General features: G+C 33.7%; 2 protein-coding genes across 3 annotated transcripts; one reads left to right on the plus strand and one right to left on the minus strand.

The window, feature by feature from the left end:
- Positions 1-1,037: 1,037 nt before the first annotated feature.
- Positions 1,038-7,759, plus strand: LOC113766923 (ubiquitin-like modifier-activating enzyme 5). Of its 2 annotated transcripts, none has more exons than XR_003467819.1 (15): positions 1,038-1,371; positions 2,085-2,153; positions 2,247-2,360; positions 2,841-2,969; positions 3,249-3,317; positions 3,769-3,921; positions 4,089-4,125; positions 4,684-4,766; positions 5,084-5,158; positions 5,656-5,730; positions 5,817-5,903; positions 5,996-6,111; positions 6,286-6,332; positions 7,273-7,515; positions 7,610-7,759. XR_003467819.1 is itself a non-coding variant. In XM_027311081.1 (15 exons), the coding sequence occupies exons 2-15, from the start codon at positions 1,282-1,284 to the stop codon at positions 7,416-7,418; spliced, it is 1,290 nt and encodes a 429-aa protein (XP_027166882.1). In that variant the 5' UTR covers positions 1,041-1,141; positions 1,233-1,281; the 3' UTR covers positions 7,419-7,759. The 2 variants fall into 2 exon arrangements, 1 of the variants encoding a protein (XP_027166882.1); XM_027311081.1 differs by having other exon boundaries at positions 1,041-1,141; positions 1,233-1,371; positions 7,273-7,759.
- Positions 7,760-12,866: 5,107 nt separating this feature from the next.
- On the minus strand, positions 12,867-15,079 carry LOC113765747 (UDP-glycosyltransferase 74E2-like). Its single transcript, XM_027309992.1, has 2 exons — positions 14,367-15,079; positions 12,867-13,660 (listed from the first exon to the last, which is right to left on the minus strand). The coding sequence occupies exons 1-2, from the start codon at positions 15,015-15,017 to the stop codon at positions 12,923-12,925; spliced, it is 1,389 nt and encodes a 462-aa protein (XP_027165793.1). The 5' UTR covers positions 15,018-15,079; the 3' UTR covers positions 12,867-12,922.
- Positions 15,080-22,273: the final 7,194 nt, after the last annotated feature.

Raw genomic sequence — 22,273 nt, forward strand, 5'->3', positions numbered from 1 at the left:
TATGGAATCAGAGATTAAAATTGGAAACATCATTTAGAAAATCATATGAACCATAGTATTATTATTATTTTACGCTTATAACATTTGAATACATTGAATATACTCATGAGCCTTTCGTAACAATAACATACTTGAGATGCAAGCATGGAAGAGCACAATGCACAGCCACTATCTCTAATTATAGGTGATAGGCATTGTTATATTCGTAGAATTGGACGCATTCCACGTTTGGTTTTCTAAATTCACTTCAATTCTTCTCCTAATTACATAACCCTTGAAATGTTTGGATTCGTACTCTTTGCAATCACTCCTTAGGAGCAAAATGGCAAACGCGTTAACTAAACTATCAAAGATTTTTTTTTTGTTTTGATTACTAAAATTTGTTTTAGCCAAGTTGGTCAATCAAATAATGAAAAGTACATTAATTTTTTGTCAGAAACAAAAATATATAGGTCCAAAGATGTATTTTTACATTAGTTGAGAGATCAATTTGACAAAAGAAAAAGTTTAATGACTAGAAATAAGAAATCTTAATTAGTTCCATGGCCACTTATACCATTTATTCTATTCTTAATCCGTTAATATTTTTAATTAGACATTAGTATATATAGGCACCTCATCCACACATAATAATAATTACAATTCTTGATGAAATCATGTTGCCCAAAACCACCTATAAATATGAATCAAAAGAAGTAAGTGTACAAATATAAAATTGTAATCATTGTATATATCAAGCTGCTGTGATAGATAGATAGACGTGTAAACGAATTTAATTAAATTGAATACTCTAATTATAAAGTTCGTGTGCTAGCTTGTACTCGCGTTCAAACTCGACCTGTTGATCCACGGAATCGATTTCATACCACACTTTTTATCAAATTGTGATCAAGTAAATTGAATATTATGCATACATTTCATGCTATAACTAAAACCACATTTTAATGAATATTAATTGTTCGCCCTATTAACGTAAGACTGATAATATTTGTAATTACTACTTTGTACCCTTAGACAGAGCACTTGGACAGAGGCGCCAACCCAGAGGCCCCCTTTGCGTTTCGGCCTTTTTGGATTCAGATTCCTTGCCTCGTGCTATCCAAAAGTTAGCCTTTTGGGTAGTGCTGTGGATTAGCTTTAGGTTAGTGTTTGTGTGTGTTTCTTGCTGCTGTTGAAAGATTCCTTGCCTCGTATCCGCATTTATTGCCCAAATCGTTTTTCGAATTTTCAAGGAAAGGGAAAAGGTTGAAGGCATTGGAAGCATAAGCAAAGGGATCATCAATGGAGACTGAGCTCAAAGAGATTTTAAACGAACTTAATTCTCTGCAAAATTCATTGCCAGATCCCTCTCATCAATCCCAAATCCATCAAGTAAGCCTCCCTATTATTGGGCTTTTCAGCTATTTAATTTTGATTCCATTCTTCTGTTCTAATTTTAATACAGTTGCTGTATATATTGTAGTTAGCTCCGAAAGATCAAAGCTTGCATGACATATGAAATTAAAAGGGAATTTTAGAAATTCTTGAATTTCAAGTTATGTTAACTTTAAATGCCAATTTGAGGTTATATCAGGAGGAATTCAGTATGTTGAATCTCATATAAACTGTGGGTTTTGCTGGTTTTCTTTTGTTATTTTGTTTCTTTTTATGGGGGACAGGTTTTGATTAATGTAGAACTGGAGCTTGAATAAAGGGGAATAATCCCCAAGTACGTTGACTATACTATTGCAAAGAATCGTTATGTGCAAACATCTTGATGCAAAGAACAGCTGCTAGAGCAGGCCTGCAAAGACTTAAAAGTCAGCTGCTTTTTGGGTTTTGTCCAAATGGCTGATCGGTTCTAGTTATAAAGTTTAATGTTTTCTGCTAATGCCATATAAATTCGTTGTTTTTCTGGGTTCTGAATTTTGACCAAATTCCATATTAGTTCTGATTAAAAAGTTGAATTTTTCCAATACAAATAATGGGTTTTGCTTGGTGTTGGATTTTTGTTTTTTTTTTTTTTTAAAAAGTTTCAATCTTTTTCACTGCAATGTGTGCATATAAGGAAATGTGGTTTAATGGCTTAGTGTTTGTGCTTTTAGTTACAATGTCGAATTGAAAGGCTCTCCAATCTTGCTAAGTCAGGAGGCATGCACCGCTCAAAAGTTAAGGTAACTGTGTTCAGCTACTCCTATGGTTGTATCATATCATTTCAGCTGCTTTACTATATTGCATCCCATAATCTTATACTTATTCTATTTTAGGATATGAGTGCTGAAGTTGTTGATAGCAATCCCTACAGTAGGCTTATGGCACTTCAGAGAATGGGCATTGTGCAAAACTATGAAAGAATAAGGCAATTTTCAATTGCCATTGTTGTAAGTATCTTAGCATATCCCGTTATCCTTATTTGTTATGTTTCCAATGCCTGTTTCTCATTTCACATGATTGTCTTAATATGCTGCTCTTTCTCAAGATTTGTGCATGATCATTGTTCTAGTTCATAAATACATATGTTTAGGTTTGGAAGTTACACGAGATTAGAAAGGCATCTTTATTATTCTTTACTTGTTGATGTGAAGATTTATTCATATCATTTGCTTTTTCAAATTATTAAAACAACTCCTGAACCTGATATTGTTTTAAATATGGACTTGTTTATCAGTCTACTATATATCATATCCAATTTCTAGTAAATAGTTTTTATCCACTTGATAAGTTTATCTGAAACTCCACTGGGAGCTCAATGTTGTGCTTTGATTTTGGAGAGGATAGATGAGTTGGATCTTTCAATCACACTATATTTCTGCCTCCAAAAATAAGCTTTGCCTCTCTTCATTCTCTGATTTTATGTACAGGGTATAGGTGGTGTGGGCAGTGTTGCCGCTGAAATGTTGACAAGGTGTGGCATTGGTCGTCTATTGTTGTATGATTATGACAAAGTGGAGTTAGCTAACATGAATAGGCTTTTCTTCCGTCCAGAGCAGGTTTGTTCTTGACGCATTTTCAGATTCTGTTTCCTCTCGTTGGATAGTATGATGTAGATACTAAATCAGTACATTTTATTTGATTTTTTAAATTTATTTTCTTCCTTTTTTCCTCGAAAAGAAAGCTGAGGTGTTTTAATTTGGGCATGTATGGTTGTTTCTCCCAAGTTTTCAACAATATTCATGGAATCATAATGCTGCTATCTTTAAATATGAAATTATAATCTATAGTTACTTGTCTAACTGTCAATTTTTTTTCCTTCTTCTTCTTTGTCTTAGGTTGGCATGACGAAAACAGAAGCTGCTGTTGAAACTCTTTCTGACATTAATCCAGATGTTGTCTTTGAGGTGATGTTTTCAAGTGATATTCCTGCTTCTGATTCCTTTGCCTTTTATACTCCTAACCCTTCAATGTTTGCCCTTGTTTATGCCAAATTTGCTGCATGGAAGTCAGTTACATCTCCACTGATAAATTCTGCTTCTTGTTTATACCATTTGACTATTCTTGTTATCCTGTTTCGTTCATTAGTGGTATTATCCACATTACTAAAATTTGTGTTAGCACCTTTGCACCTTGTATACCCCAGCTCCCAAACAAAGAAACATAAATCAAAAAGTGAATGTGCTAGTAGTTTTGCTCTAGAATATTCTGATTTTTTTCACTTTTATTGTCTGCTTTCACTGTATGTTGTTATTCTTAATTTGAGCATGAAGTTTGCTTCCTGTTAGCAGAAAAACACTATATAGCTATTACATTATCATTTAGATAATGATACTATTTAGGTTTTGAATGTTGCAGAGCTATACACTGAATATTACAACTGTTCAAGGTTTTGAAACTTTTATGTCAAGTCTCAAAAATAAGTCGTTTGGCCCACATAAAGAAGGTAGCGGAGTGGATCTTGTATTAAGCTGTGTGGATAATTATGAAGCAAGGATGGTAGTAAATCAGGTAACAATTGATACTAGATGCATTTTCGGATTGGTTCTGATGCATTTGTTTTACTTCCACTAGTTCTACAGAAAATGTTGGAATCTCTTCTGTTTCCTTTTTTCTTTCTTTTTTTTTGTGACTCAATGTTACAATTTTGTCTTAACTAAAGTTGCACTTTTTTCCAGGCTTGCAATGAATTAAACCAAACATGGATGGAATCTGGTAAGGAAGATGATGCCTTTGTATCTTCTGTATGAAAACGTCAGTTTGTTTGGCATCATACAAAGTTTTGTTGCATCTTTGAGTATGGTTATTCATTTTCTGTAGGTTCATTGGTATATCAAACTCCAATGATGGACATGCTACATCGTAGCACATTTAATTTCTGTTGCTGAAATGCTTTGCAATATTTTTGTTTCTGTCCTCCTAATCTGGTTAAAAACCATGTGTAAAACATCTTTAAAATGCTAGGCTACAGACAAAGCATTAATAGGCTTGGTTATTATGTCTCTCATTAAATTTGTATTTAGCATATTGTCCTTTTCGAATCCATCTTATTTGCCGTCTATATGACACACAATACTTGAATGCTATGCCTCTATATGTAACTAGTTGTTGAGCTTAGGATATCAAGATACAAGTCAATATTTTGATTCTGCCTCAGGGCTGTTGTATTCTCATCTCTGATTCTGTCTCATAGTTGATGGGATGCTTCAAATGAAAATTTTTATTTGAGCTGGAAATTTTGCGAAGGACTCACAAGAGAGATTGTTTGGGCAGGTGTATCTGAAAATGCGGTTTCAGGTCACATACAATTGCTGGTTCCCGGAGAAACTGCGTGCTTTGCATGTGCACCTCCCTTGGTAACTTCAATGATCTGGGTGGATTTGAAATATTTGGTGCCAAAACTTTCATAGTTGGATTCTTGTTTGATTCATTTCCATTTTCTCATGAAAACTGTATTTAGTTGACATATATTGTAGCATTTATGTATTACTGATAAATTTTTTATTCTGAAACTTATCTTGCATTTGCAATCAATTGGCCTTATGTTGGTCCTTTGCATCTTTGCTTGCTATACTTTTATTTTTTTTTTGGGAGAGGGGGGGGGGGGGAGGGGGAGGGAGATTATTTATCTTTCAAAGTTAAGAAAGTAATCTACAACTAAATTATCTGTCAGGTTGTTGCTTCTGGTGTTGATGAACGCACACTAAAGCGTGAAGGGGTTTGTGCTGCATCTCTACCAACTACCATGGTAATAACTTTTCAGTTTTCAGAAAATGTAGAGATGTTTCTATCTTTTTGTCATGGAGTTATTTGCTATATATAGCATAACTCAAGTTGTTTGACAACTTCCTTTGGCAAATAGTGAACCTTCATCATCCTCAGCATTAGATTCCTGAAAATAGAGTAATATCGTATACCAATGATTAACTAATAAATGATAGGAAATCTCAATCTTGGATTGAAATCTTTCCATGACATTCATGTTATTTTACATGCTTGTACCTGAGAGACCGTCTTGCAACCCTTTTTTAACCAGATGGGGTTTTCTTTACATAATGAGTTTTCGATTATTGATCACTCCTCTCTTTTTGCTAAAACTTTTACATAATGCTGCATTTCATTAATTTTTATTACATGGTTATAAGTCCAAATTTCTTGTGCATATTAAGTGTGAAGGCTTGAGCATTGCTGATTGGTTTTTGAATTTTGTGTTCTATGTTTTTGCTATTTTGCTTGACTTGACAGGGTGTTGTTGCTGGGCTTCTTGTTCAAAATGCTCTTAAATATTTGTTAAAGTTCGGGCAAGTTACCCCTTATCTGGTACAATTTAAATCCTCATTCTCCTCCGTAAGAAATATATTTGGAATTATGCATCAAATGTCACTGATTCTTGTTTTTGATATCAGGGTTACAATGCCCTCAAAGATTATTTCCCAACAATGGAAATGAAGCCAAACCCTCAATGTTCAAATTCAGCATGTTTGGAACGACAGGTAAATAAAGCACAATGGAGAATTTACAAGTTGTTTGCTTTTTTATTTTACATATTGGCTTCTATGTTGAGCAAGTGCTACATGTGCTGCAGAAAGAATACATTCTTGCAAAGCCTGCCAGGGATGCTTCTGCTAGAGCAAAGATGGAGGCCGAAGCACAGTCTGCAACAGAATGTCCCATTCATGCAGATAATGAATGGAACATAAGGTAAGCCTATAGAAGTTTTTCTTTGATTTTCTTAGTCTTGTAGTCCAAACATTTGACATTAAGATTTCCTTGTTTTGTTAGTGGATGATCTATTTGAGGAGTACATTTGTTTTCTCTAGTCTTTATTGTTGGCCTTGTGATTGATGCTGTATCATGTCCTTTTGTGCTTTTCAGTGTCGTTGATGACAGTGAAGTGGCTGGTCCAGATGTCAGAAGTTCAGGTTTTTCTTTTTTTCCAGAATAATCATGCTATCATTAATTTGATTTTAATTAGCCTGTGGCAACTATCACTTGATGTTAAAACTTTCTGTTGATTTTTCAAGATCTAACTTTAAAATGTGAAGCTGGTCAAAGAATGTTAATCATGGAACAAGAAGTTTTGTGATGTTGGTTTGAAGTCACATGCTTATAAGGGGTTCCCTCATATAAGATCCAAGAATGTGTTGGTTAGATGGTTTCAGTTTTCATAGAGAACTGTTTTAATAGTCTCAAAGGCAGATTATAAGATTCTGGAAATATTACTCCTTTTCTTTTTAATTTTTTGGGTCTCTTTTTGTTCTTTCCTTAAGATCAAGGAATCTATATTCTTGAAATCAGCCTTTTTATCATACTACATAACCAATGCTTGCCCTTTTAGACCACCTATTTTTGGAGTTGAAAGGAAAGGATGGTGTTAATTGAGGCAGCAAAGGTGTCAATAATCACTTCTCATTTTTCACTTGAAAAGTTAAAGGTAAGGATGGAGATTGGACAAAACATATTGTGGCAGATTAACAGTTTAATGCTCTGCCAGAAATTTGGAGCCTATATCTTACCTTTGTTCATATTGTTTTTCTGTTCTCTCACTTGGAGAGAAGCATAATACGAACCTGGAATTGGTGCTTTCCTAGTTCTGTTGTTCCCACTTTAGTCTCTACGACAAATCTGCAACTGAACTTTAGGTAGTAGTAAACTATTAATTTTTTTTTTATTGTCATGTTTTGTCATCGTAGAAGTGTTTTTGCACTTAAAAAATGTCCTCCCAGTATCTTGAGCTTGTGCTAAGAAGATGAAGGGCTTGATATTAACTAATCCGATTTCTTTGGTTTATTTTTTTTTCTGCTATTATTGTTATTCAAAGGCCAGCAGAGGTTGACAAGATCCTAAATCTCTTTCTTTCAGGCATTCTTCCGGATGGCCTTACGCATGAGTTGCCAAGTGCAGATGGATTTTCAAATCTGCCTGTTCCTGGGGAGGGAAGCAACCCGCTGGACGACTTGGATGAACTAAGAAAGCAACTTGAGGCCCTTAATGCTGATAAGTCCTGACTTAGTACATGATAAATTTGTTCAGCTAGTATCTTAAGCTAGGAAAATCTCAGGTGAAGGCAGACACTAAGTGCTCAAAGGGTCATGAAGATAAAAAGTGATTAAACTGTACAATTGTTTTTGTTGTGATTTTAAATAGGCTTCTTTTCTTCAGTTCTTACACAACAGCTTTACCTGTATGGAACCTGCAGGTATAAGCTTGTTATTGGGAAGAGTAGTTTGTCAACAAAGATGGAATCTGTATTGTAGTTGCAGGGCAATTGCCTTTGTGTTTTGCCCTAAAGGAGGCTTGACAGTTTTGTGAGATCAATTTGGTGTACTATAACTTTGTTCTATAGGTAGATTTGTTTACGATCAATCAGTAATTAAGGCTTTAGAGGGGCATTTTAACTCTGAAAAACAGCAGCATAAAAAAAAATATATATTTTTAAAATTTTTGGAGCATACATTTGGCTCAAATTTTTTCAAGTAAACTGTTGTTGTTGTCAGGTATACAATGTACTCGTTTCAATTGTGGTACTAATTAGAAAAATAGAACGTTTCAATTGATTGCATCTCAATAATGTTGATAATTAAAACTGAAAACTCTCCATTTAAAACAATTTATCAACTCATGCATTCCATCTCCAATTATTATATGTCAACTTTCTTACTCAGAGCAATGATAAAAATTTTCAGTAGCCACAATTTGAGACTGTAAAAATCAATATTTGAAAAATAGATGCTCCGGTGAAAATTGGAGAAATATATAATGAGAAAAAGAGTCCATAATTCATTTGTATATCTTGATACAAAGATCACGAGTCAATTGCACAATTATGTACTTTTTCTTTTTTAATACAAAATAAAATTAAAAAGAAAAACACCCAACTAAACAACTGAAAATGCAAATGGTTCAAATTCAATAAAATATTGCACCTCACTTTATCCAATTCAAATTCATTATTCAAAAAAAAAAAAAAACTGAAAAGTTGAACAACCAGCAAGACAAAAGAGAGCACTTAAATGTTTATACAACCAACAAACAATAAACTAGTTTTAATTGAGATAACATTGCATCTCATCAAAATCGAAGCAAACAACAAAAACTTTTCATGTACTTCACCTATAAACACGAAGTTGATTCTAATTTTAAGGCTTTCGTCTAAGACCACAAAACAAAAAGCACCAATAATAAAATTAAATGTCTCCATGTTAAACATGCAATTTTTAAGATTAATAGGAAAAATGGAGTCCATGTTGTTTGCGCTTTATGTTGCATTGTTTTCAAACAAAATAAGAAATATTAAAGATAAATGAAAATGAAAAAACCCAACTACTTTGCAGTGACATTTCAATTGATGACAATGAACTGTTACAAAGAAATAAGGGTAAAATACCAAAAAATTCCCAGTGGTTTGCCAAATGTATAATTTAACTTCCTCTGGTTTAGAAACTTACACTACAGCTTCCTGTGGTTTCGACTAAATTGAAAATTGCATAAAAAAATCCAATCTAATAGTTGTACGTAAAATGTCAATAATGGAAAACATCCAATGTGAAACTTGAATCTATTAAGTTATTGAATTATTAAATACTAAATCTGATACATTAAATGTATATTATATTAAGTAATAAGTGAATAGCTTGTTACTTTTTTGTTTTTTGGGAGTGAGTTTTGTTTAAAAAATTCAGTGTCAATTATTTAGATGTTCTATTTTTTATTATTAAACGCGTCTGAATATATTAAGATCTGAATCAATTAAAATTAAGTATTGAATTGAGTTATCAAACATGGCCGATATCAAATCCCTACTGAAAGCCCCTATTGTGGTTTGGATAATTTAGGAGGTTTGGATTTGAAATCCACCTACTAGTTGGAGGAATAATAATCATCTTTAATGCCTTTTGAACAAATAATGGAAGCCATATTCCAGTGGCAACATTGTCACAATTTGTTGAAAAAACTCACAACACTATTGATAGTTCAAAGTTCCTTCTATTTTGTTGTGAATGTGATTATTTGATAATCCTCATGTTCATATTCGTGAGAGATATAGATAGACAATTGGTGCTGGACAACATGAGGAATGCCATTGCCGGAGAAGAGAGAGAGAGGATAAAAAACAGTAATGTACAGCGAATAAGAGGCATGTGCAATAACTACACAATACAATACATAATCCAAATTGGACTAACTGAGCTGGAAGAGATATTTAAGCCATAATCTATATCATTTAAGAGTCTTCTATCAAGAAATATTGATGAATTAATGGTTGGTCTAATTGCCTTGTCGCTTGGGCACTTGGGTTGTCATCCGGTTGTAGATTTCGGCAAAACATATGAGTATGAGTTCAGAACTACTCTGAATTTAAATGCAGTCAAATAACACTTACAAGATACGTCTTCTACAGCAGAAAATTTTGAGCAAACGGCCAAAATAGTCCCTAAACTATTTATCAGAAGCTACAATAGTCTCTAAACTTTAATTGGGGCTAATTTAGTCCCTTAACTATACATGTTTAGTCAATTTAGTCCTTTTTGAGTTGAATCACGAATAATACAAAATTCTCTCGTAGACAGAGGGGGCAAAAAAAGAAGCTTATATTCCAGCCTGCATTAAAATCATTAAAAAAAGTTTTAATGTGACAACATTTATTTTAAGAAATTTGGCAATGTTTACCCTGCAATATGAGCATTCCCAAACAGCAACCAAACAAACAATATCCCTAAATTGAAAAATTCAACAACAATCACTGCATCAGCCACCAAATTTAGTATATAATTCATTTATCACTAAAGTAGTATATAATTTAGCAATGCATATAATTCCGGTTATCAGAATACAAGTCTATATGCCACCAAAACAAAGTCTACATTCGATATTAGTTAAAAGCCACCAAAAATATACATAATTGTAGTGAGTTATATAAGGTCACAAACATATGTCAAAGATTTATAATTTCCTTTAGACTTCAACTTCTTCAGCAACATCTATGGAAGCTGCATTAGAGTCCTTGCAATCACTCTCCAGTGGTATTTCAGGTTCATGAGCCTGCAAAAGATGCATATAAATGAGCACATGTAAATAAGAAATGAAGTAACATATTTTTTTAACATTAAACACATATAGTTTCCTTAGTCCTTTTTCCTTTGCCCTTTTGATAAGTGACTAATTTGTGCTATATTTGAATAACATTTTATGTTACTTTTAGTCACTTTTTTTCAATATTTTATAATAAGAAGAAAATGATCTATTTTGGCTTGAATTAGTTCTAAATGCTACTTAGTGCTTAAATGAGATTTTTTATCCCTTTTATTCGTATGTTTTTGGTTGATTTTGTAAGAGTTGGTAATTGATTTCAATTTGGACAAAAAAAAATGCTTGCATTACGTTGATTAAAGTTCTAAAATTCACAAAGTTGACAAGTTTCAAGGGTATAAAGAAACTTGTCGAAAAAGAAAATTGGACCAAATCCATCCAAGAATTCATGCAGGGATTTTCGGAGGGATTCAAGGTAGATAGTTTTGGCAAAGCAGAGACCAATCCCTCCAAGAATTCGGCCACAATTTTGGAAGGATTGCTAGAGGGATTCAGGTCAAATGTTGTGGCTACAACTTGCGCATCTTGATTTCAACTTCATTATTTCACACCTTTTGAGAGACATTTTATAGAAAATTTATAGCTATAAAATGGAGATTCCAGCAATAATTCTTGATATTATTTCTTCTATAATGATGTGTTTTAGCTTTGAAGCACAAAATATTGACATATTGGAAGCTTTGTTCATATTGAAGGTACAAGTGAAGGAACTCATAGATTTCTCTATGAATAGAACTTGTATCTTTCATTTTGGGGGAGTTTGGAGAGTACAAGAGCACACTACAAAAATGTAGCTCTTATATTTTCTTACTTTTAGGTTAGTATGGTATAGTTTAGGTAGTATTGTGCGTCATCAACTCTTGTACATTAGCTAGATTAGGATGAAGATGGAGATGAAGAAGGAGGGCATGAAACTTATGCCACAAGGGTTTTCTCTTCTCCAATTCTTTATCATTTGTATTGGATTCTTATGTTTGGTTAATAAATAAGTTTGAATTTTATGTTTATTATGTCTTTCTCAAGTTTATGCTTTGGGTTTCGATAGAATTTTTTATAATTGTATTGTGTTAATTTTTTTTGTTATTTGATGCTATTATTTTGAGCAAATTATTTAGCACTTGTGTTCTTCTAATCATGATTAACTGATCATTAATTATAATAATCTTAAGGTGTTAGATTTGCAATGAAAATCGAAATTTATCACTGGTACAAAGAAATACTAAACCTAGGGAGTACATTCACTAGAGTAGATGTGCACTTTTATGGTTTTAGTGATTTATTTCATGCAATTTCATAGAAATAATGAATTTATATCTAACCACAGAGTAGGTATAAATTAGTTATAAGTAGTTGATTCACTACGAGCATAGATTTCACATGATGCAATGATCCTTTGTTTATTTTTTTAAAAAAATTCCTTGGCCCGTTGTGTCATGTAGGCACGACAGGCATAGATCAAGAACAAAGTTCTACACATCCATATTTGGCGGATTTTTTTTGAAAGGGCCATATTCCAAGGAATTCGCCAAGAATCATGAATCTGGACAAATTAAGTCACACGTTTCTACATGTTAAGAATACATGTACAAAACCGACAAGCTTGTTAACTTTTTTATTTTTTGGCACGTACTATGAGTATGTACACATGGAAAATTCTTTGATTAGGTGCATTTCAACCTACTCAGTGAAGTAAGATTGCATCACCATTTCATTGATTAGGCTGATTAGGCACCACACTAAACTCTAATTTTTAATGCCCTACAAATAACGATGATCATGATCAACTTTAGAATGCTTAATGTAACAAACTAAGATTAGTATTATCATTATCATTACTATATAAAAAATATCATGAGTCTTGATATTTTGGAATGTGTGTGCATGTCCATATATATATATATATATGTATGTAGGTAGGTATGTATGTATGTATGTATGTATATTTTTCGGTCGAATGAAACTCGTCATAAGGAGGAGGGAGAAAAAGAATGGTTTGAAAGTCTGAGAGGAAGCTCAAAGTTATATGGCTCATGTTCCAACCAGTTAAATGGGCCTTCAAGATCCTATGTAATATTCTGTCTGTCTTAAGAAAAACCAGAGGAAAGAAAAGAAAAATCGGGTTGAAGAGTATTTGAAAGGTATTACCGGCTGATGCCAAATCGGATATAAGTCCAAGTCTTTGGTCTCAAAAGAATTCTAGTTTCTTAATTAAAGTTATCCTAATACTTGTTGGATAGATTAAGACATATTGTTATTGGCATTCTCAAAGACAAAAAAAAAAGGTATAAAATCTCAAACTTGTTTGAAGAAAATTGAATATTGATTACACTTGTAAGGTCCAATAAAGATGATGAGATCTGCCGAGATAGATCCAAATCTGAAATAAATTCATCCATAGATATTTGCCTTGATTACACTTGATTCAACTGAGTGAGTGAGTGCTTTCAACACTTGAAACAAATTCTTCAATGTTTTTGTCTGAGCTTCCTCCTTCACTATTTGCCTCCTTAGCCAACTCCTTCCACCTCAAAGCATTGCTTCTGAGCTCACTTGCCTTCTCCCCATGCATAACTTCTCTTATAGTCCTTTCTACTTCTTCCCTTGTTACCATTTCCCTCTCCTCACTAGCCTTAACTCGCAATCCTACCTTCCATACATCCACAATGTACTTAGAATTTGTAGTTTGATCAGCCCACACGGGCATGGTCACCATTGGCACACCCAAGCTCAATGCTTCAATTGTTGAATTCCAACCACAGTGAGTCATGAAGCATCCCACTGCCCTGTGCGACAAAACCTTTGGCTGAGGGCACCAATTCACGATTAGACCTCTTTCTTGTGACTCGAACATGAAATCTCTAGGAATTTTGCTCTCTTCCGAAGGTCGAACTACCCATAAAAAGTTGCAAGTGCAATTCATCAGGCCGCATGCTATTTCCTGCATTTGATTTTCTCCAAGGTCCGACATACTACCGAAGGATACATAAACAACTGAGCCTGTTTCCTTGGTGTCAAGCCATTTTAGGCAAGCTCCTGAATCTGGTGTGAAGAAATTGACGGTGTAATCTTGGTCATCTTTCAATCGCTTGTCAGTGTACATGGATGGAGTAGAAGGGCCTATGGTCTTGATTGGATACCGTTCTGTCAACCAGGTCACCACCTGGTTGAGATTCAGCAACAACATTGTAATATTGCCCAAACAGCAAAATTTAATCAGGTCCCACCCCAAAAGACAATTAAAAAAATTGAAGCATGATTTTATGAAAAGATTATCTATGCCTATTGTATTGAAATGTATGAAAGATTTACATGTAGACTTATTTAATATGAGCTATGCTTTTAAGCTCGGATCTGTGAGTGAACTGAATGAGGTCCCTGTTCAATCTAAGGTTAAAGATCTAATTATTTTTTTATTATTTTAATTCTAAGTAATTTGGATAACATCAAAATATATAAAGTGGAAAAGAAAGAAAAAGTGGAAACCAGTTCAACCATCTAGTTTTGACTGGTCCAACCATTTCTTGACCCGAATTGACCAGTTCACAGTTCATCCGTTCAAACCGGCCAGTTTGGTCCAGTCTGATTTTTGAAACAGTTTGAATAAGTTGTTGGTTTCTTAATTTATTAACTTTATTTTTTTATTAGCAATAACTAACTAGAAATTGTACAATGTGATTTTTGCTATGAACAAAATAAACAGATCTTATGGTCTACCGATGATCAAATTCCAAGCATGAACATAATTGACACTGACAATGATTCAAAAAGTATTGCCAATATGTAATTTAATTTAAACAGCGTCAAATAAAATGTTGCTAATGGGTGAACTTCCAAATTCCAATTGTTTTATAGAATCAGAATTCTACCTCGTTTTCTAGCTTGTCAAAAGAGTTGAACAAGAGCCAATCTGATTTCTCCAGGTTTATATTCTGAGCGAGGACAAGATCCAAAACATCTGGGTATGGACCAGGATTATAAACAAAAGAAGGCAGATCATTCGACTCCAGTTGTGGCATTGAAGGAAGCAATATGGTAGATGTCTCTAGAGGAACTTTCAACGTTCCTCGATGAATATGGTTGTATATTGCAGAAACAGCGCAAGCCTGAGTGAAAAACGCAGCCCCTTTGAGGCCTAGTTGTCCCTGCACTATCTCCAAAATCCAAGGCATCATTGAATCATACAGAACTATATTCACAGGATGACCAGAACTCGCCTTTTCTTCAACTAACTTGGCCAAATTATCTGAAACTGCGATTTGAATCCGTTTGAAGTGGGCAGCACCTTTCTCCGAATCGTTTGATCCCTCAGCTTCAATGTTATCATCGTCTAGAATATACTCGATCTGGATCGATTCAAACTGATTTTGCACTGATAGACGGGCTGAGGTGATAGTGACTAGCGTGATTCTAACACCCTTTGAGGTTAAACGCTTGCATAATTGCAGCATCGGATTGAGGTGGCCTTGTAGAGGGTAAGGGATGGCCAGAACGTGAATTCTACATCCAATTTTATCCATGTGTTCCCTGTTCTGTTCCTTCTTGGATTCTGAGCTAGCAATTTTCGCTGAATTGGATAGGTAATCAAAGGATAATACTATAAAGAAAAAATGCAGAAGAGGAACAAGAAAGAGTCCGATCTCCTCGACATACGAAGGATAAAGATCCAGATTTAGATTAATTGATGTCTCTTTAGATGGTTTTTAAGATGAAACTTAGATAAACAATTTGAGGCTGGAGTTCCAAAAAGTGTCTTTGTCTTCAATTTCTCCAATAAATATTATAATGCCTGGCCAGAAACATTTTTAATGATTTTTGAGCAAAAGGCAATGTAAGGAGCTAGGCTAACTGTGTTCTGTGGGGCACAGGAAAAAAATGCACCAAGAGCAGGAGAAAGCTGGTTATGCGTGGATGAAATAATGCATTACATTTGGAAATCACAAGAAACGCCCTCTTAATAATTTGTTCATCATCTATTGCCCAACACTCATATACGATAAATGAAAACAGTTAATTAAATATTCTATTATAATATCAACAACTATATGTCATTGAGTTGATTGAATAATGTTTTTCGTTTTCTTTTTTTTTTTTGGCATTTCACCCAATTGTCAATTAAGTTTCAATTGAAATAAAGATTTTATAATTGTTTAAATTATTCAATAAAATTATCAATGTCAGATGAATGTAAATATAAATACATTAAATTGTATTATTGAAATATTTGATTTAATATGAAGGGAAGACAAGAAGAAACAGCGAGAAATATTTTAACAATTCCCATGAGTCATTCATATTGATAATCACCTTTACTTGTCAATGCAATCCAATGCCTAACAATAACTAATTGAAACTCAGATCCATAAGTCATGCAATGATTTGTGTTATATTGTTTAGAATTAAAGTTACTACATACCGATCAAATTAAAATTCTCTTTTTTCTCACTAATTTTTTTTATATATGATTCATTTGTTGTCATTTGTTTGTAACTAATTTAATGAAGGGATGCTCTTTAGGCTAAATGATAATGTTTTGACAATGTGGAGTAATTTTCAGGATTTTTATGAGATATTAGAACACATTTTTTTGTGCATTTAATCTAATTCACATTTTATTTCATTTGATATATAATTATTTAAAACATAAGGGACCATATTGATCAAATTTTCAAATATTAGGGACCAAAATATACGAATTCCAAACTTTTGACTAATTCTAATTTGATTTTGACCATTAGATATTTTAGTTTTCTATTAATTGTTCTAAATTTGTTTAAAATAAAAAATTTTGGGAGTATATTTATTGTCAAAATATCAAAGACTAATTTAACTCATAGACCAAATATTGGGGGACCAAAATTGCACATTTCCCTTTATTTCAATCTATGTCTAAGTTTCCAAATCTTCCTTTTATATTTAAGCTTAAATTATTTCAAATATCAAACTCAATTAAAAAAGAAAACCTACCACAACATTTGCTTTGACATGTACAAAACTCTCTAACTAATGTTAAAAATTTCATTCATTTTCCGTTACACCAATCTCACCTACATTTTCGTGCCTTTTTTCACCTTATTTTGACATTCACTTTTTAGGTCTTCCCCTTTCATTGGGACCCGCACCTCGGCTGGACTGTTTACAAAATATTTTCAAGTACTAGGCATTAAATGATAAACGAATTTTTAAGAGAGTTTTTATTGTGATTTTAAAATGTATTGCATTATTTCATCCACGCACAGCCTGGCTTTTTCCGGTGCCGATACATCATTTTGTTTTTCGTTCATCTTTGCGCGTCCCCAGAGAACACAGCTGGCCTCCTACGTTTGCTTCTGCCCACTGTGGGCAGAAAGGGAACTTCGTTGACTTGACCATGGTTTTGGCCATAGTGCAGTTTTACGAGTTACAAATTTACAATGCTGAGAGTCAGGAATCTTGACAAATTAAGTCACATGCTTCAGTATGATGCGAATATATGTACAAAACCGACAAGCTAGTTGACATTTTTTATATTTTGGCGTGTACTATGAGTTTGGACACATGGAAAATTCTTTGATTAGGTGCATTTCAACCTACTCAGCAAAGTTTGATTGCATCTCCATTATCTATTGGCCCAACTAAAATCGTTGGTTAGGCTGATTAGCTCCCACACCAAACTCTAATTTTTAATGTCCTACAATTAACTATAATCATGATCAACTTTTTTTTTCGTTTTTTGGCTAACCCCAGAGGTGGAGGACGTCACTCTCCTCAATTCATTTCAAAAAGAAAAAAGGTTCAATTACAGAGAGCTGAAGGAAAGCACCTGACATTGTGGACACTAACGACGCCTAATCGTGATTGTTGTGACTTTGAGGGGCGTTTTGGTCTTTTGCCATTGGATAGTAGTGGCTTTGCTGGAAATTCGCTGCTGTCCGCATGGCCTTGTTTCCTTTGATTCTTAGCAATTTAGGCGGTGAGTTCACTGCTGTCCGCGTGGCCTTGTTCCCTTCATTCTTTCCGTGGCCTTCTCTACCAGGTGTTTCTACTTTTAGTACAAGGGAACCTTGCACTCAGTTGCAAGCTATTGCCCGATTGATTTTTAAGTCCAGAGGGTCCTTCTGTTTTGGAAAAAAAATATGAACGAATCCCGTGGCCGTGTAAACAATTTTTTTTTTTTTTTGCAAAAGGATAAACTTTCTTCATTAAAAAAATGCAATTTAAGAAATGGATTATAGTTTTTAAACTTTTACAATAGTCCCAATTTTTCTTTCGAGCATGAAAAAATGATTCTATAAATACATATTTTCGGATTTTAAACACGAGTTTGTTACCCCATTTGTAAAATAGATCCACCGCCTAAATTATGGGCAACTTCGGTGGCTTTTGCATTCGTGCTTCAGTTGTGTGCTTGGTCAACTTTGGTGGCTTTTGTGTTTGTGCTTCAGAGTTCAGATGTGTATTTGTATCTTCATCGTATAGTTGTAGTTGCTTCAGCTCCCCTGGTGAGTGGGCGGTGGGTGGTGTCCGAAGCTTTCTGTGGGAGCCGCACAAAGCTCTCTTGTCTGTGTAATCTTGAGAGAAAGCCACGTGAAAAGCAACATATTGGATGTGTTTCTTTCTCCAATTGAAGACCTGGATTTGGCAGTTTTACAAGGTGAAGTTTTCGCACTCTCACCTAGCTGATCTTGTGAGCAAGCCATCTCAAAAGCAATTTCTTCTTCCAATTAAAAGCTTCGGGTTCCATAATTTTGCGAGTTGAACTCTTTCTTTATTTCTGCCTTTTGGCCCTTTTTTTCCTTATAATGTGAGGTCTAATGAGTCCAAATGTTTGTTCAAATCATTGCAATGGTTCACCGAAGGGTGTTAAAAATTTTAGAGAAATTTTATAGGTTTCAACTGTTGTGAAATGGGAGCCATTGTTAGACTTTGCTATGGCCATCTTGCTGCATGATTATGGTTTTTCTGGTGATCAGTTTTTATGTTTTTGTCCCACTTGAAAGAATTTACAGAACAATTGAGTGCATATGAGTATCTACAGGGATTTTTCTAATGCATTGATTACGCATTTAAGTACGGTTTTGGCCTCAATAAAGGCCTATCTGTCCTTCAAATTTCTTTCATTTAATATGAATGTGTATCGTCTTTGTTGGGTATATTTACTTAGACCAAGTGATGTCATCCTGTATTTTACAAAATTATATCTGTCAGTGTACTTGTTTAACCTAGCACAAGTTAATCACTTCTATGGCATGGTGAAAGTAGAGATTGAAAGTAAAACGACAAGAGGTCCCATCCAATTAATGATCTTTTTCTTGGTTGATTAGGTAATTGTTGATCATTCATTTTTTATCTGCTCTAAATTAAAGGTAAGCATATCTCCGGTGCCAGCATCACTTGTATGCACAAATTCATAATACTCGCATGTAGGATCAAGTTTGCTCTTATGCAATTATGTCTTGATGTCTTGTCTTGTTGAATTAAAATTACTGGCTACTCTCTAAGGCCATTAATTTCAGAGTAAGATTATTATAGAATTTACTGGCTTGCCCAATTTGGACCATGTAACAACCTATTACAGTTAGTTTATCTTTATTGTTCCAGCAAAAAAAATCTCGTTGCATTGACTGTTAGATCGTTGATAATTTATTGAAGTTATGAAATACTAATATATCATATTGATATCTCACGTTAAGTCAATTAGTAGTCCAAGTCCAGTAGGTACAAAAATCTCTTCAGCATCATAAATAAATTGAGTAAACAAATAACGACAATAACCAATTTACCTAAAGTCAAATTCCCCATAGTTACTAGCACCCATCATGTATTTAATATATAACCATTTTATATTAATTCACTTGCCTTCATTTGATCTTCTTTAACATAGACCCAGGGCAACCTCACGCATCGCGTGAGGCTGAAAAAAACTAGTAAAAGGAAAGGAATGAGCATTAAGAACTAATGCCACCTTAGTTCTACGTGGAAGAGAGGGAAATGAAGCAAAGGACTTGTTAGACCCTAACTGAGCTGTAGCTAGCGAATTTGCAGCCGAGTTAGTTTCGCGAAAAATATGCACCAATGCTATCCCCAGCTCTTGTATCAAAATACGAACAGCTCATAGAATATAATGTAACTAGTTTTGTACCCGTTCGTTGAACAAGAATTTTCGAAAAATAATAAACTATTTAGTCAATTTTATAAAAATATCGATATGAAATACAAACTTAATGTATATTTTATTATAACCTTTCTTAAGTATATTACTATATGCACATTGTAATATAAAGTATTCTTATAATATAAATTTGAACATCTGATTCAGTAAATAATAGTTCAAAAATGGAAAAATAACATTCGACAATACCATAACATTCAAAAACTTGAAAATAAATAAAAAGTGCAGTAAATAGTATCAAATAATATTCTACTCTTCAGAAATTTGTTTTTGTTTTTCTTCTATTTGAACATTCTCCTCGATTTGTCCGTGTAAATCAGCATTTATTGATTTTCCATTATCACTGCATGATAGCAAAGCAGGATAACTAAGTATAAAAAAAATAAATGATTTATCGCATTCAAGGTTGTGTATAACAATACGTTAAGATTATAATTTAAGAAAATAAAATAATATATTAAATCTATCTTCTCATGCAAATCTTTTTATGAGCATTCCCTTCCTCTGTGATTTTTGTTGAACCCTCTGATGAATGATTCATATGAAGTGTATTGAAATATTGTTGATTAGAATTATCTGTTATACTAATTGGGATCTGGGAAGAAGATGCTTCAGGTTGGTATTGGTTGTCGGTTCCACCAATCTGATAATGATTTATCAAAATTAAAGGCAAAAATATTATGTGAGATATAATATGTGAAATATAAGAGAAATTTATTACTAATTCAAGATATATTACTAATCCTATGTGTTCATAAAAAAACAAACAGAAAATAAAAACAAAAAAAAATAAAATTCAAGATATGTTACTAAACTTTTACAATTGAAGGTCAACATGCCTTTTTAAAAAAAAATATGTATTGAAAGAAGATGCACCTGATAATCAAGAGGAGTGAAAACCCAAAATCGATGCTTTAATGTTCTAACCGCTTGCACTGAAAATACCTAACCATGAATTTGATACTTTAAATCAATATATTAAAAGCTATATGTAGTGTAGGCATAAGAAATAAGAAATGATAAGAATATAAAGAGATATTGATAAGAATATTAAAAGTAGATTTATCTTGATTTAAGTTGTTTAAAGTACATAATTTTGGGTAGGAAATAAGAATCCTATAATATTAAGAATTCTTATAGGAAATAAAAGTACGTTCTCAAGACAGATTTTACCTACCTTGAAAGACCACCTCAACTAAATCGAGTCCTTTAAGTGCATGGACTCCTATGGTGTGGGTCCACACATTAAATACTCCTCGCCATCTGAGCAAAGATGTATTGTGAATCCTGTAACCTAGCAATAAGTATAACCTGCATGTTTTGATTAACAACGAACGGGTTTATAGGAATTTACAAACCCGTGCTCAAATAGGAATTTATATTTGACCGTACGGGTCAAATACATATAGTTAATTGGATTCAATTAACTTTTTCTTTTCCATAAATTTCATACTTTGCACTATGTCTTGATAACGCACTTAATAATAAAATTTATTAAGAATCCTATTTCCAACATCAGATATTGACTTCTGTTATTAATGGTTCCTTTTGTAATTAGTTACTTTTCTACTTCTTATAGTGATAACAATTCTTATTTGCTTCGGTTCCCTATGCAGTACATAAATTATTGGCATGAATTTGGAGATATATCTAATAGAGATATTTATGTCTCTTTTATTTATATCGCATTACTTTCCAGTTCCTTTTTTGGGTAGGAAATAAGAATCATATAATATTAAGAATTCTTATAGGAAATAAGAATTGATATATATCTAAACAAAAAAAGAGCAAGCCACGTAGGAAACTACTTGTCGTCTCGTTAAGCCACGTAGGAAAGAGAAAACATGAAGGGATAAGAATGAGAATACGACTTTATTATATATATATATATATATATATATATATATATATGACGTATCTGAAGAAACTATCGATACCAAAGACAACGAGTCCATCTCTGCTGTGAATTGCGTGAAACCCTTATGTTGGCAAAACTGTAAACCCCTCCAAAGAGCTAGAGCCTCTACCATAAGTACATTTGCTTCCCCAAACTCCTTGTAAAAGGCTAAGACTAATTTACCCTTATGATCTTGCAGAATTCCACCGCCAAACGCCCCAGAAGAAGAAACACTCGCATTTGTATTCAGCTTAACAACATTGAAAGGTGGTGGTGCCTAGGCGACAACCATCAAATGGCGCTTGCTACCACACATCTGAGCCAACACGCTCTATGGATGATCCAAATCCCCTCTAAAGTGTATCTCTCGAAGCAGCCTAGATGCTCCCAATTGCTTAATGAACCACTCTACTTGCTCAATCACCTCGGAATCCAAAAATGATACACCTTGAAATCCAGATTGATTCCGGCCTTTCCAAATAAACTAGAGAATGAGTAGAGGAACCACTACTCGAACATGACCCGAAGAGACAGAAGTATGTGAGGAGAACCACTTTATTAACATCGATGAAACACTCGTACTCCTCAAGTTCAATAACCCAAACTGTCGAGGAAAGAAAGACCACACTGCTATCACCAAGGGGCCCACCACAAACAAATGGTCAATCGATTCGACCTCCTTGTAGCAGCAGCAACATCTATATGCCAACCTGACACTTCTCCATTGA

Source organism: Coffea eugenioides, chromosome 3 (genome assembly GCF_003713205.1).
Source record: "Coffea eugenioides isolate CCC68of chromosome 3, Ceug_1.0, whole genome shotgun sequence".
Taxonomy (NCBI): Eukaryota; Viridiplantae; Streptophyta; class Magnoliopsida; order Gentianales; family Rubiaceae; genus Coffea; species Coffea eugenioides.